Genomic DNA, 15,709 nt, shown 5'->3' with positions numbered 1-15,709 from the left:
ATGACAGTGCTGGGGAGTGAGACAGGTGTGTACAGCAGCTGTGCCCTGGCATGGGGAGGGTTCTCCAGGGTGGGGAGGGTTCCCCATGGTGGGGGTGGGGTGGAGCAGGGCACAGCCTGGGCTGAGACCCAAACCGCCCAGCTGCCTTAGCTCTTTCACCTTGTTCTCACCTGCATTTCTAAATGTTTAGGTTTTCCAGACTAAATCTCAGGTATGCTGATAGGTTGAGTACTCCATGGCCACAGTGTTGTCCTTGGTTTTGAGTTTTTGGTGTTCTTGCCACCCACAAAGCTTTGTCTGCAGGTGTGGTTCCTGCACTTGGAGCAGGGTCAGAACAGCGCTTCAGGGCCCTGGTGTGAAGTGCAGGAACCGTAGAAGGACGAGATGGGCATAAGGGGTTCAAATGCCATGGTTCGTGTAGGGAAGGGAGGCTGGGGCACCACGTCTGGCCGACCCACCAGCGCTTGGGACTGGGCTGGAGAGGTCAGTGGTTGGGCTGGTGGCCACCGCCAGGTTCCATGAAACTGTTCTGGGGCGAGGGCTGTGGGAGCCACCAACTGCTTGAGACAGGACAAAACCTGTTGAGAGTGTGGTTTGTGGCAGAGACAACACCATGTGTTCACCAAACCTGCTAGATTTTGCCACTGGACACACAGGTTAGGTGGGGAGCCATAAACTGAGCTGCGGCCAAAGGAGTGTTGGAAGAAATGATGGACACCAGTTCCAAACTTGGCCCACACGGTGCCCCCGCGTGGGACTCCCTGGAGGTCAGATGCCAACGATGTTGGAAGGTGCGCAGGTCCCTGAATCACCAATCGGAGGCAAGCTGCACATCAGTAGAGCTGTGTGCTGGTCTTTGCCTCACTGAAAGGAAACGTCTACTCTAACTGACCCACCGAGATTTGGGGCTTTATTACAAGTGGCTTTTCTTACTCTCACTAATACACAAATTGGTACCCTGAAGCATACTGCATCCGTAACCAAAACCTAAACTGCATGGCTTTGGCTTAGGTCTCAGCCAGGTGGCAGCCAGGGAGCAAACAGATGGCAACAGCAGAACAGCTGGGATCCCTGACAGGCAGTGGCGAGACATCTGCTGAGTCTGTTCAAGTTTGACACCTTGGAAAGTAGTCTATGTGTCTACTGAGTTCTCAGTTCAGAAGGAAGAAGGTCAAAAAAATAAAAAATAAAACCAGAATTGCATATGTTATTATTGGCTGCCTTTGGCCAGGCATCACAAGAAGAGTTGACTTCCAGAAAGAATTAGCTGATTCACAAGCCACAAGCCGAAGGGAAAGGGATGGAGAATCTGGAAATCCAGGGCCTTGCAGGGGTTGGGGTGGTGGTGGGGTGCTCATGATCCAGAGACCCAGTAAGCCTTGGGGCCTCCCTCAGGTGTGAGAATCAGGTGGAGGGAGGGTGTGGGCTTCCTGCCTGCTCCTCAGAACCTCCAGGCCAGCATCTTGGAGGGAGGGGCATGTGGATGAGGAAGCCAAGACAGCCAACCTGAGGACTACATCCAGGAAAGAACCAGGAATGTCACCACTGACCCTGAATCTGCCTGGGAAAGAAATACAAAGTGTAGGTTTGGGGATCCCTTGGGTGGCACAGCAAAGTGTCCAATTCTTGATTTCGGCTCAGGTCATGATCTCAGGATCATGAGATAGAGCCCCAAGTCAGGTTCCCTGTACAGCCAGGAGTCTGTTTCTCTCTCTCTCCCTCTGCCCCTCCTCCCCATTCTCTCTCTAAAATAAGTAATTATATCTTTTTTTTTTAAGTGTAGTTTTTTGAGAGAATTATGTTGCCAAAGAAGCAAATTAGTCTGACCTCTAAAAATGTAAATAACTGAACAACACTGTGCCTATTGGAGGAGCCTTCATTAGAACGACCTGCAGGTAGGAGGTGGTTGTGCAGGTGTGTCTGAGGGCGCACACCCCCAGTACCTCAACAATGGATTTGAGCCTTTTCAAGAACTTCTCCCACCCCAAGGCGGGGCTCCAGAGGATTTCAGAATCGCTGTATGTCTGCCATCCCCCTCCTCCCTGCATGAGGGTGTCCTTCCCAGTCAGGCCACTGTGTGCTGGCCAAACATTGCATAGGGACCAAGGATTTCAGTGAATGAAACAAACAAAAATCCCCATCCCTGTTGGGGAGACAGGTAATGTACACAATGTCAGATGGTAAGTTCTTTGAAAGTATGAATGAGGTAGGGGCAGAAAGTGCAGGGTGGGGACTAGAGGGGGAAGGATTGCTCCTCTACTAGTGGGGCGGGGGAAGGCCAGTCCGACAGGTAACAGCTGAGCAGAGAGCTGAATGAAGGTGGGAGCCGGCACATGGATGTCTGGGAGAAGAGCAATCAAAAGTAGTCAGAGCAGCAGGTGCAGAGGCCTAGAGGTAGAGCATGCCTGGTGGGTCTAAGCTGTTCCAAAGCTGCCGGAGTGGCAAAAACAAAATGGGCTGCCGTAACAGTCCTGGGAGTCGGGCCCGTGGAGGGCATAGTTCTCAACTGGCATAGGACTACCTCCTGGGGACATTTGGGGAGTAGGTAGGGGCCATGTTGGTTATTGTGTTGCAGAGGGAGGTGCTGCTGTGACTTAGTGGGTGAGCCTGAAGATGGTCAACCTGTGACACATGGGATTGTCCCACCTAAGAACTGACCCACCTCCCACTAGATTTTAAAACCTCTTGCTGAGTATTTGTGCAGATGAAAATATGTTCCTGGGGCACTTGGGTGGTTCAGTGGTTGAGCGTCTGCCCTCGGCTCAGGGCGTGATCCCATTGGGATCAAGTCCCGCATAGGGCCCCCACAGGAAGCCTGCTTCTCCCTCTGCCTATGTCTCTGCCTCTCTATGTGTGTCTCTCATGAATAAATAAAATATTTTTTAAAAAATCATTTCCTAAGTATTTTAGTGTAGAACCCAGCCCTGTTACAAAGATTTGAGAGCTGGTTTGATACAGTTTTCCAGAAATGTGTAAATCAAGAGAAAACCAAACTGTTTCCTTCAAAACTTTATGCAGAGCTGATCATCATTTTGGAAAATTCATCAATGGCACTCTCATTCCTGGATCTGAGTCCCCAGCCCCATCCACACATGCGTGTGGGTTTCATATGAACAGACAGTCCCTGCAGTCTCATGTTACTAATTGTGTAACATGCCTGACAGGAGTCCCCTCCCATCCTGTGTTGCCAACACAAGAAAGGGACTAGACCACATGATCTGCTGACGGTATGAAACGTATTGCACAGGTAGCTGGGGACAGCCTGGCTCAGAACCCATTTGCACACCCAGTAGGCCCTTCCTCATTTGCTTCATCCTGATCCTTTGAGGGCTCAGCTTCTGAGGTCCTATATTTTGTTCTGGCGTGTACTCATCTTAAGTGTTCTCTCTCTATCTTCTGCCTTGGACTGGAGGTTCTTTTGGGTGTGGGGTGATATGTTCTTGGCAGAACAGCTTACCAAGATATCCTTCAACTCAGGCCTTCCGGGGCCTGCAGTCCAGCAAGACAGGGCCACAGCTCTGTGCTATATGTGCTGGGCTCATTGGCAAGTTGCTGTCCAGCTGGGGGATGTCTCCTGAAGCCCTACATGGCCCCTGTCCTCCTGCTACTCTGGAAATCTCATCTAACAATATCCACATTTCCTGTAAAACTGAGCTACTGCTGATTCAACTGTGGGGCCGGGAGGGGTGATTCCTTATCAACCTTGCACCTAGACAACAGGCCCTAAGCCAGAGTGGACATTCATGACCCGTGAAGTTTCCACCAATAAATCCATGGATGCTTCCAGCACCTGCCTTTCTGCCTGACTCCCCCACCCCCACCCCCACCCCCAGCCACCTGCCAGCTAGAGGCTCAATGTTGACAAGAGCTGGTGGAGGCCCAGTCACAGGGATGAAGCCAGGGCTGGACTGTAGCCTCCCCGAGTGCATATGAGAGGGTGACACCAAGCAGGCTACCTGGAAGGACATGGAGGCCAACACTCAAATGCAGATGACAGGGCAGGACCTGTTCCTGGTTATGGGGCCAACAATGGGACAGCCTTGCAGTGTTGGGCCAGACTTAACACCATGTATGAGCCAGACCTTCTCAGGTGAAACTCCAACAACTCTTGGCTACCTAGGGCTAGAGTAACAAATTCCCCGACCTTGATGGCTTAAAACAGAAATTTCTTCTCACAGTTCTAGAGACCAAAACTCCAGAATTCCAGTGTTGGCAGGCCTACACTCCCCCAGAAGCTCTGGGGAGAACACACTCCCAGCTGCTTCTAGCTTCTGGTGGCCACCGGCACTCCTGTCTCTGCTCTGTCTTCACGTCGACCATGTCTATCCAATCTCCCCCTGCCTCTCTTATAAGGATGCATGTGGCTGCATTTAGGATCCAATCAGATAATCCAAGATAAACCCCTCCTGTCCAGATTCATAATCACATCTTTTGCTCTTTTAGATAATGTTTGCTCTGCTCTTTTGCCTGCATCTAAGTAACGATCACAGGGTCCAGGGCTTAGGATGTGGACATATCTTTGGGGCCACCATTCAGCCCATGACAGCAACAAAACCCTCGGAAAGTCAGTGGGCCCAGGGGTAGCAAGTTGGTGGCCTTTGTAAGCCACAGTGCCTGGTCCCCTCCTCGTGGCTTCTGTGTTCAGAGCTGCCTGGGTCCCTGTGCCAAATGGCCTCAAGCCTCCCACATGGAAATGTTCACTCAGGGGAAGAACAGAGAGCCAGGTAGCAGGAGCCCTGTGAACTTTCATTTTCCCACCGTACCCAGGAAGGAAGCCTCTTCTGCAGCACATTGTCTGATGTTTAAGTGGCTGCATTTGGGTAAAGTCCATGCCTGAGCTGGAGAGAAGTACCGGAGGAAGACACCCAGCTGGGCCTTTCAACTAGGTTCTGCTCTTTTTCACCTTCCCAATCTTTTGAAAGGCATATGCCTATATTTTATTCTAATTATAAAAGACTGAAGTGATGGGGGTGCCTGACTGGCTCAGTCAGTAGAGCACATGACTCTTGATCTCGCAGTGCTGAGTTCGAGCCCCACGTGGGGTATAGATAAATAACTTAAAAAATGAAGTGCAAAAGTTTCACACACTCACAAATGCAGCCAGTCATTTAGAGATATTTAACTCTTCATTTGGGCCACCATGCAATCATGGTGAAGAGCTTTCACTTCACTGCAGCTTCCAGCACACATAAACACCCTATTTCTCCCCAGCTCACATACAGGTAGGTGCCCATTCCCATGCAAGTGAAGACAGTCAAGAACATTCCTCCTTTGTGAAGCAAGAATAGGCTGAACTCTGAGCTTCGCTCTTCCCAACATCCCTCCTTCTTTTCCTTTGGGGAACTGTCCTTCCCATTCCATGTGATCTTTATGGGCTGATGCCACTCCCAGGCCACAGCAAGAGGCTTATAACTCATGCTGGGCCTACCAAGGTCTTACCTGCCTTAGTCCATGAGTGATGGGAAAGAGAGGTGCCTTTCTCTGTAGAGATTCCTAAAAGGAGAGACTGCAGATTTGCAGCTACTTATCCACCCTGCAGTGAGAGCCTGCCTAGCTATGAAGGGAAGCCATGCACAGACCAAAGGAAGCACCATCACTTGAACCCCTGGAGACAGGTGTGCCTGAAGCCCGGACTGCTCAGCTGCATACCCAAGCAGGCTTAGGTTTGATTTGTGTTTGGTTCCAGTTAGATTACTGGCTAAAGCTGGAAGGCTGGTTGATAGCTACCACATATGGTGTCTGTGGGTTTGTTAGTATTGCTAAATATATAGTGTCAGAGCCAGGGGCTCTTTTTCCGGTCAGGACAGCCCCAAGCCTGGGCTTTGCTGTGATCTGCACTTAACCCCTGTCTTTTAGGTCAGGTTCTCCAGAAATTGAGCCCAAGACAGGGATTCTTGGCCATGATTTATTAGAGGGAGTGCCCTCAGGGAACCCTCTGAGTGAGGGAGCCAGGAGCAGGCAGGGGAAGGTGCTAGGCGAAGACGTGGTCTCAGCCATGATCTGGCTTCAGCCAGATTCCCCTGGGAGTTCTGGAACATGAATGATGCACAGAATTGTCCCTCCACCCATGGCTGCAGTCTCCCTCTGGGAGCAGAGTATAACTTTATAGGCATTTCTTCTAGAGAAGGGGGCAGTTGTGAGCTGTGTTAGCACCCAACATCCCCAGCAGCTTGGTCCAGAGAGGCCTCCGAGCAAGGCACAAACACGCACCTCCATCTGTCTCACGGCCCCTGACAAGCCTCAACTCAGTTTGAGAAGGAGGGCCAAGGGACTCTGTAACCCTTCACTCCTCAGGAGTCTCCAAGGTCTTGAGGAAGAAGGAAGCAGGCAGAAACTTAGTACTCGGCCCCCATCATTGTGCCTTCTCCCCCCCAGACATCTGCGCAAGTCAACACAATGCCCCTGCCGTACACTGGGTCCGCGCTGGCCACACACAAGCTTGTGAAAACCTTTCTGATACATTTCCCTAGGCCCCAGGAAAGAATTCAACTCTCCACATGGGCAGAAGCAGACAGAATATGTGGGAATAGAAAAGCACAGGACCACCACTCTAGCGTGTCTGCCAGGGTTAGACTCTGGGTACACTGAGCAGGGCGTCCCCTAAGTTATCCTGGGGCTCCCTGGTGCCCCAGAGGTGGCAGTAGAATAATCTGAGACTACGTTTGGCTGCAAATAACAGATGTTTGTGGAGAAATTGGCTTAAACAAACTAAAGATGTCATTTTTCTCATATAATGAAGAGTCTAGAGGAAGGCAGATGCAGGCTGAGGCAGTAGCCCCACAATGTCACGTGGCTCCATTTTCAAAATGGCACAAACATCCCCAGGCACTGCCACTGAGTTCTGGGCAAGAAGAAGAGAGAGGAGCTAATGGCTAAAGGGCCCAGTCAACCACTCTGTTCCTGTTTCAAGAACTCTCCTGCAAGCCCCCTCTGTGACTTCCACTTACGACCAGGACTGTGTCACATAACCACCTCCTGGCTGCAAGGGGGGCTGGGAGGTATAGCTTCTGAATCTGAGTACTAGCACAGAAGACAAAGCAACAGAAGTCTCTGCCACTAGGATCTGAGAGTTGATTCAGTTTGAATCAACTACAGCACCTGTAGGTGAGCAGATGGAGCCCAGATTGGTTCTCAGAGCATCTGAGGTCACACAGGCCAGCAGGGGCATACTCCATGGCTGACCTTGGTCTCCAGGCTCCTAGGACAGATCACACGAAAGCAAGGCCAGTTGCAGCGCATGTGGATTTATTGAACTACGGATGCCATTCACAGAGCTAGGTTAAACCATGGGGAAGGTGGTCATGTGACCAGTGCAATGCAGGGGACTGGATTCTCATTCTAGATGGTGCCCACCGAGCAGCATATCATGTATGGGAAGAACTTTACCAACATTAGTCATAGGGCACATGTGGCTATCATAATGGGTGGTGCCTCCTTGAGAGGGTGCCATGAAAGGCTGGAAAGTGTTAAAAGTTTTGCCTATAAGCCTGTTCATATGTACTCTTTAAGGCATGTTCTATTTGGGGAGGCTGATAAAATCCCTTAGAATTCTGGGAATTTGGATGCTTTATGACTTCTAGGTGATCTGGGGCCCCAGTGAGGCTTCAGGAACACAGGTGACCCCCTCCCATCCCTACCCTGTGGGACAACCCCACTATTCCAAGGTCAGTGGAGAGAGGGACCTAAAACCAAGAAACCCACTAAAAGGGAAACCAAGAGCTTTGCATCAGACCCTCAGCCCACCTCCCTCACTTTAGGGGACAGGTACACAGGGTGTAAAAAAGAGTAGCAGTGCAAAAGCACTGGGGCCAGGTTGGGAGGCAAGCCAGTTCACTTTCAGTGAGGCAGTGGGGTACAGAAGGGGCCCTGTACCCCAGGCAGGATGGGACAGTGATGTTGTCCAAGGTCGGCTGTCCTAGTCAAAGCAGGGGCTGGAGAGCCAAGACAGGAAGCATGGAGAGCAGGGAGCTCCCAACCAGGAGCCCAACTGCAGAGGACACCTTGGGGGTGGGAGCAAAATGTGGACTTCAGGCAAAAGCTGGGTTCTGCTCTCTGCCTCCACCACCTCCATCCCAGGCCCCTCATGCCTCTATCCAGGCCTATCAGGAATGGAAGTATGTGGAAGGAGGCAGTGCAGGGGCTCCCAGCTCAGCATCCCCTCCCTATACCTACTTGCAGGAGAGGGTGCTCAGGGTCCTGATGGACATCTAGCTGGTCGCGCAGGACTAGAGGCCACCCACTGTCAAAGGCCTGTATGGCATCATCTATGGAGGAAAGAGTCCAGGGTGGGCTAGGCTGGGAAACCCCAGCACAAAGCCCGGATCCTCCGGGACAAACAGAGACCTCTAGCATCCTGCGGTGGGAGGATAGGTCATCGACGAGGACTGGCTTCTGGAATGGAAGTTGCATGACAGGAATAACAAAATAGGAACAGCTGTGCTAATAGTGCCTTACAAACTGCCATCCTCACAGGGAAGGGCACAGATGTGCACAAAAACGCCTCGCAGAGTTAACTAACTCTGGGCTGGACTTCACACCCAGGCCGCCCAGTTTATTCAGACCCAAAAGGCACGATCATCAATGGAGGCATCGGGAGTGCCCTGGGGGTGGGACCGCCTCAGAAGTGGCCGTGGCTGGAATCTGGCCAGGTTCCATTCCAGGAACTCAGAAACTTGTTTTGACAGCCCCACCCCCACCCGCCTGTCCGCAGGGTCACAGGCCTAGACATCCCTAAGATCCTACTTTGGTCTGTGATCTGGCCTCCGGAGAGGGCTGTGCGCGGGTTTGTGGAGGGGCAGGTCGGCAGCAGAGGGGTGTGCACCTGCGTGGCTGCCGCAAACAGCCTGTTTCCTCGGCGCTAACATGAGGTCCGGCCCGCCAAACCCTGGGAAGGGGCGGTGGGCGCCTCCCGCCCGGGACCCTCACCCAAGCAGCGGTTCCTGGTGAAGAGCCCCCGGAAGGCTTCGCACTCCTCACGCCGGTTTCCGCTGGCTCCGCAGTCGCACCAGGGCGCCACGCGCGCGCTCGCGTTGTCCACGTAGTTGGGGGTGACGGCGGTGCCTGCGGAGGACCCCGAGGCTGGCTAGTCGGCCCACCCTGGCGGAGGCATCCCCGGGAGAGGCCCAGCCCGCGCCCGGACCCCGGCAGTGCGTACCCACGAGGCCGGCGTAGGCGCGCAGGCAGCGAGGGGCCTGGTCCAGCAGGCAGCCGTCGGGGGCGCCGGGGGCGGGCGCGCAGGAGGCCTGGAAGGCCAGGAGGCGGGGCCTGCGCGGCGCGACGGGGGGCGGTGAGCTCGGGGCCCGCCCCCTCCCGTCTCCCCCCGCCCCGTCGCACCCAGCGCCCGCACCTGCAGGCCCCCCCACGCACCCCCAGCACCCGGGACCGGACCGGGCCCCGCCGCCCCGTCCCACCCAGCGCCTGCACCTGCAGATCCGGCTGTGCTCGCAGGCGTCTAAGGGTGCGAGGCAGGAGGGCGGCGCCGGCCCGGGCCCCGAGAAGGCACAGGCGGGCACGAAGGTCTGGCGCCGGCGCTCGGCGCACGGGGCGTTGGCGCACGGGCAAAAGAGCAGCGCGTGGGTGAGCGCGGGCGGCCCGCGGGAGAAGAAGCGGCGCAGGGCGCGGCGGCAGCGGGCGCGAGGACAGCCCCCGGGCGCGGCCCGACCCAGGCACTGAGCCACGTACTCGGTGCGCAGCCGCTGGCACCGCGCATCCGCCGTGCAAGCCTCGGCCGCGTCCAGGCATCGGTTCCGTCCGGCCGAGCTGGGCGACCCTAGGGGAGGGGCGGGCAGCTGCTGGTCTCAGTGAGCCCTACCGGTGCGCTGCACCTGCGTCCCCCGCACGCCCCCTAAAGATGCGGGGCGCTGCGGACTGAGGAGTGCGGTGTGGCTCCAAGGCGTGACCGGCTGGCACTGACCGGCCTTCCCTCGCGGGGCTGGGTGGCGGCGGGCCCTGGGGAGTCCTGCAACACGTTGCGGACGCGTGAGGAGCGCCAAGACTCAGCTTGGCCTCCCCATCCTCCCCACGCACCAGTCCTGCCGCAGAACGGCCACGCCCGTCCAAAGAGGGTCCGCGGGGCTCCTGCCACTCTCCTAGGCCCCGCCCGACGCGGAAACAGAGCCGGGCTTTGGGGAACTTGGCTAATGGACTTTTATCTGAAATGGCGTTGAGAACGGTGGCTACTCCTCTTTCTCTCTGACGCGCTGGGACACCGGAGCTTTCTTCCTGTCTTCTCGGCCCTTGCCCAAGGACATCGTTTGAGTGAGTCTCTGGGTTTCCGGCTCTCCCTCCTTCCAGCCCCTCACCGCGCCTCTCGCCCTCCCACTCCCTCTGATGCTCCCTTCTCGTCCATTTCCCGTACTGCCCCACCTAGACTCTGGCTTCCCCTGGTCCCTCCACTCTCCCCCAGCCAGCAAAAGAGGGATTCCCTGAAAGGGCTCTGGGCACTGGAGGGCCCATTTAGACCTGGCTGCCAGGGTGTGGATTCCAGAAAAGTCCTTCCGGTCAGGCCACGGAGCTCTGTCCTGAGCCCCAAGAGCCAAAGAGTCCATGTCGGATGCACTCCGCTGGGGGCCAGGCCAGGGTCTGGAGGAAGGGACTTGACAACCCCTTCCTAGGATCTGGGTCGCCAAAACCAGGGTACCCCCGCCCCTCGGAGCTCTGCGCTCAGCAGAAGTTCTCGAGTCAGGCCCCACATCCATCTGGAAAAGCGACCCCTAACTCCACGATGCCCCTGCTGCGGAAGGGGAAGCCAAGCAGGTGGAACAGCAGATGCGTGGCACCAAGGAATGAGTGTGAAGCTCCAAGACTGAAGATGGAGAGTAGGGGTTGGGGGAAGGGTAAGTGAAGTGGGAGAGTAGGAAAAAGAAAGTTTCTGGGACAGGGTACCATGATGGGACATGGGGGTGGGGAGGGGTGGGCTGCACAGTGCACTGCAGGGCTGCCAGGTGTCTCTGCACACCCAGTACATGGGTCTCTTGCTGGTGCCCCTTGCTGTGGTGCTGGGTTTTTCCAGGATTGTCCTCTTGCCCCCCTCACCCTGTCTGTGAAAATCAGAGAGGCCAGAGTTCAGGGGTCTGGGGAAGGAGATGGCCGCTCACCCTGAAGCAGCAGCAGCAGCAGCAGCGGCAGCATCATAGGCACCAAGCAGAGGTCCATGCCGGGCAGCAAACAGAGGAGATGACAGCTGGAACAGAGTCCCAGTGGGACAGGTGTCCCCTTCCCGCACTGCGTGAGCCCAGTGCTGGGAACCCAAGTGTCCGTGCTGACTTGAACACTCCCTGAGGGAGGAGCCTTTGTAGAGGGAATGATCCCCGGCCCCACTGAGGCCCTACTCCAGGCTGTGCCTTCGGGTAGGTCCCCCAGTGGCTGAATTCAGCACCTGAATGTGCCTAGGTGTGCTCTCTCTCTCTCTCTCTCTCTCTCTCTCACACACACATACACACACACACACACCAACAACCTAAGGAGACCTTGTCTCTCCCATGCCAAACCATTAACTTTATGAAACATCATTGTTCTTTCCCTTCTTTTATAATTCTAACTTTTTATTTTTAACTAAAGACTTGAAGAAAGTTGCTAAGAAAAATGTTAGTGTTCCCCTTACATATATCCTTCCCTGAGTGGCTTTGGCTCTTCAGCATTTTTTATGATTCCGTACAAATTTTAGGATTATCTTTTCTATTTCTGTGAGAAGTACCATTGGAACTTTGATAGGGATTGCACTGAATCAGTAGATGGAAGAATATTAATTCTTCCAGTTCATGACCATGGAATATCTCTCCATTTGTTTGTATCTTCTTCAATTTCTGTCATCAAAGTGTTAGAGTTTTCAGTGTACAGGTCTCTCACCTCCTCGGTTAAATTTATTCGTTGATATTTTTTATGCTGTTGCAAATGGGATTGTTTTATTTCCCTTGAAGATAATTTGTCAGTGACTAGAAACACCCCTGATTTCTGTACGTTGATTTTGTATGCTGTAACTGCTGAATTTGGGGATTAGTTCTAATAGTTTTTTGATGGAGTTTTTAGGATTTTCTATATATAAAATCATATCATTGAAGCACCTGGCTGGCTCAGTTAGAGCATGTCGCTCTTGATCTCACAGTTGTGATTTCAAGCCCCAGACTGGGTGTACGGATTGTTTAAAAATAGAATCTTAAAGTAAAATAAAAAATAAGGAATAAAATAAAATCCTGTCATCTGCAAACAAAGATAATTTTACTTCTTCCTGTCTGATCTGGAGGTCTTTATTCCTTTTCTTCCTAAGTGCTCTGACTAGCACTTCCAGCACCATCCTTAATGGGAATGGTTGGAATGGGCATCCATCCTTACCATGTTTCTGATCTTAGAAGAAAAACTTTCAACCTTTCACCATTGAGTATGATGTCAGATATGGGTTTGTAATTATCTGGCCTTTGTTATGTTGACATATATTCCTCCTATACCCAGTTTTTGGTTGATTTTTTTTTCTTTTTTTTTATCATGACAGGATGTATTTTGTCAAATGCTTGTCCTGCATCTACTGAGATGATTATATGACTTATCTTTCTATTAATGTGGTGTATCACATTTATTAATTTGCATATGTTAAACCATCCTTGCATCTCAAGGATAAATCCCATTTGCTCATGGTGTATGATCCTTTAATGTGCTATTGAATTTACTATGCTAATATTTTGTTGAGAATCTTTGCATCTGTACTCATCAGGGATATTGGTTTCTAGTTTTCTCATATCATCCTTATCTGGCTTTGGTATCAGGGCAATGCTGGTTTCCTAAAATGAGTTTGGAAGTGTTCCCTCCTCTTTGAATTTTTTGGAAGGGTTTGAAAAGGACTGGCATTAATTCTTCTTTAAAAGTTTGGTAGAGGGATGCTGGGTGGTTCAGCGGTTGGGTGCTCACCTTTGGCTCAGGTAGTGATCCTGGAATCCAGGATCGAGTCCCACATTGGGCTCCTGTGAGGAGCCTGCTTCTCCCTCTGCGTATGTCTCTGCCTCTCTCTCTCTCTCTCTCTTTCTCTCTCCCTCCCTCTCTCTCTCTCTCATCAATAAATAAATAAATCCTAAAAAAAAATTTTTGGTAGAATTAATCAGTGAAATCATCTGATCCTGGGTTTCTAACTTCTTGGTTTTTTTTTATTTATTTATGATAATCACAGAGAGAGAGAGGCAGAGACACAGGCAGAGGGAGAAGCAGGCTCCATGCACCGGGAGCCCGATGTGGGATTCGATCCCGGGTCTCCAGGATCGCGCCCTAGGCCAGAGGCAGGTGCCAAACCGCTGCGCCACCCAGGGATCCCATGGGTTTCTAACTTCTTAATGTGGACCTTTATCCCATTAACTTTCAGCTCTCTTTGTATAAAAAATACTGTGGCTATAAATTCTCCTCAAAGTACTGCTTTCATGGCATACCCAATTTTTAATCATTCAATTTTTATCATGAGATGTTTTCCTCTTTATCATGTAATTTTCAGTATTTTAAGACATGCACTAAAGGGGGAGTCTCATGGGATCCAGATACCACCCCCCCTCAAGGGTAAGAGTACGGAGAGATTTTTTTTTTTTTTTTTTTAGATTTTATTTATTAGAGACACAGAGAGGGAGAAAGAGAGTCAGAGACACAGGCAGAGAGAGAAGCAGGCTCCATGCAGGGAGCCCGACGCAGGACTCGATCCCTGGTCTCCAGGATCAGGTCCTGGGCTGAAGGCAGCGTTAAACCGCTGAGCCACCGGGGCTGCCCAGGAGAGATGTATTAATCATGTTCTTTATTTTCTGTATTTTATAATGATTTGACATCTATCTTGGTTGGACGAGGGAGCTTGGTGACTGGGGAAGAGACTGCTTCTAACCTTAATTCCTAGAGTTAAGGAATATTTGCCTATGAATATGTCTTTCATATGCAGACCAACAAATCCTGAGTCAATACCCCAACCACCTCCTTTCTCCTAACCCTTACCAAGCCTGTATTTGCCCTGCCTTAAATCACCACAGGGCCAGGTACCAGGCCATTAGAGACTACCCCTATATTCTGGAGCTGGCCAATCCTGAGTGGCTTATCTTGCCCTGCCTTGCCTTTCCTGTAGAAACTTTAGTTCTCTCCCCTCACTCCTGCTTCTGCCTCCTGCCTGAACCTCATGCTTCCTCATGTGGCCCTGCTTGGCATGACATGACCCCCTCTATTGGGAATTGTAAGTAATAAAATTGTAAGTAATAAAAACTTCTTTCATTAAACTCTCCATGTCATTACTCAGGTCGTTGTTGTAAATCAAAATCTCATGGGTACAATTAAGACAAAAGGCAGCTTGGGGTACTTGGGTGGCTCAGTTGGTTGAATGTCTGACTCTTGGTTTCAGGTCAGGTCATGATCTTAGAGACTGAGCCCCACATCTGGCTCTAAGCTTGGTGGGGAGTCTGCTTGAGATTCTCTCTCCCTCTCCCTCTGCCCCTCCCTCCGGTCACTCTCTCTCTCAAATAAAGCTTAAAAAAAAAAAAAGAAAGAAAGAAAAATAATATGGGCATCCCGGGTGGCTCAGCAGTTTAGCGCCACCCTCAGTCCGGGGCGTGATCCTGGAGACCCAGGATCTAGTCCCACATCTGGCTCCCTGCATGGAGCCTGCTTCTCCCTCTGCCTGTGTCTCTGCCTCTCTCTCTCTCTCTCTCTCTCTCTCTCTCTCATGAATAAATAAATAAAATCTTAAAAGAATAAAAGGCAGTTTTAGAAAACTGTCTCATTCAATCTCTGGGGCTGATGGAGTGGAAGCCAGCCCAAGCCTGGAGCTGCCTCTTCTCTGCAGCCAGTGGCAGGAATGGTGGGTTGTAAGAATTCCCCCAAGTGTTCAGGCCCTCTGAAACATGATTCTGCTGCTCTTCCCATCAAGAGAGTTTCTCTCCCAGTCCCTAGAGCTTGAGCTGGCCCTGTGACTTGCTTGTGCCAATAGGGTATTATGGAAGTAAAATGTGCCAGTTGTAGAATCTTCCAGAGGCCTTGCAAGCTTCCACTGACTTTTTGGCAGGGCTGGGATTGGGGTGAGACAGGATCACTCTTACGAATTTCTCCTTCTGCTTCAGGTTCCAGTGTGGCTCGGCATGACACAATCACTGATCTGGTCTTCAGTTAAAACTCTGATGTTTTGTTCATCATTGATTTTGGCATTAATTTTGCTTTTAAAAATTTTACATTAAAATATCTCTCATCTTGATTGCCTTTTTTGTGTGTGTGCTCAAGCTAAGTGTATCACTTACCTTACCCTAATCCTGGTCCCCCTCTCTCGAACCCTAGTCTGGGCTAGTCTGTTGGAAAAATGACTGCATAGCCCATTCATCCTTATCAGTCTACCCAACAGCTGGCCAAACCCAGAAGCAGAACTGCCCAACCAACCGGCAGCTGATTGCAAACATATGAGCCCAACTGAACCCCGTGTTGAGTTAAACCTAATTTGCTAATTCACAGAATTAGTTGTCTTAAGCTACTATGTTTTGGGAGTGGTTTTGTTATATAGCAACAGCTGACCAATACAGAAGGTCACCCAGCAATTCTTTCATGAAGCACAGAAGAGAATGAGTGGCTTCTGAGAATCTCCAAGGGAGGCATTAGACATGGAGCAAAGGGATCATTCAAGCTAAGTAACACCATCCTATGCCCAGGTACGTCAGGGGGCCTGGCTGCCATCTGAGGCTCCACCCACCAACTACCACCCCTGGGACTTTCAGGG

At 51.8% G+C, this 15,709-nt stretch overlaps 1 protein-coding gene and 1 long non-coding RNA gene across 2 annotated transcripts; one reads left to right on the top strand and one right to left on the bottom strand.

The window, feature by feature from the left end:
* Positions 1–7,228: 7,228 nt before the first annotated feature.
* GFRA4 (GDNF family receptor alpha 4) lies at positions 7,229–15,468 on the bottom strand. The gene is made up of 6 exons (XM_072800232.1): positions 11,097–15,468; positions 9,424–9,769; positions 9,155–9,264; positions 8,926–9,060; positions 8,173–8,264; positions 7,229–8,000 (listed from the first exon to the last, which is right to left on the bottom strand). Exons 1-6 carry the CDS (start codon positions 11,152–11,154, stop codon positions 7,920–7,922), a joined length of 822 nt encoding a protein of 273 aa, XP_072656333.1. The 5' UTR covers positions 11,155–15,468; the 3' UTR covers positions 7,229–7,919.
* LOC140618173 (uncharacterized) lies at positions 9,661–15,196 on the top strand. The gene is made up of 3 exons (XR_012018367.1): positions 9,661–10,257; positions 10,614–10,835; positions 15,066–15,196. It is a non-coding gene; the product is annotated as an uncharacterized lncRNA (long non-coding RNA).
* Positions 15,469–15,709: the final 241 nt, after the last annotated feature.

Source organism: Canis lupus, chromosome 26 (assembly GCF_048164855.1).
Source record: "Canis lupus baileyi chromosome 26, mCanLup2.hap1, whole genome shotgun sequence".
Taxonomy (NCBI): domain Eukaryota; kingdom Metazoa; phylum Chordata; class Mammalia; order Carnivora; family Canidae; genus Canis; species Canis lupus.
The sequence above is the reverse complement of the archived record's forward strand: the minus strand, read 5'-3'. Positions and strand labels throughout refer to the sequence as shown.

What these genes read in the sequence shown, in the direction of transcription:
- GFRA4 (XM_072800232.1), bottom strand. Translation starts at nt 11,154, where the DNA reads ATGGACCTCTGCTTGGTGCCTATGATGCTGCCGCTGCTGCTGCTGCTG. An exon ending in CGCCTACGCCGGCCTCGTGG is followed by an intron (nt 9,061 to 9,154) that starts GTACGCACTGCC and finishes GGTCCTCCGCAG; the next exon opens with GCACCGCCGTCACCCCCAAC. An exon ending in CTGAGCACCCTCTCCTGCAA is followed by an intron (nt 8,001 to 8,172) that starts GTAGGTATAGGG and finishes CCCACCCCCAAG; the next exon opens with GTGTCCTCTGCAGTTGGGCT.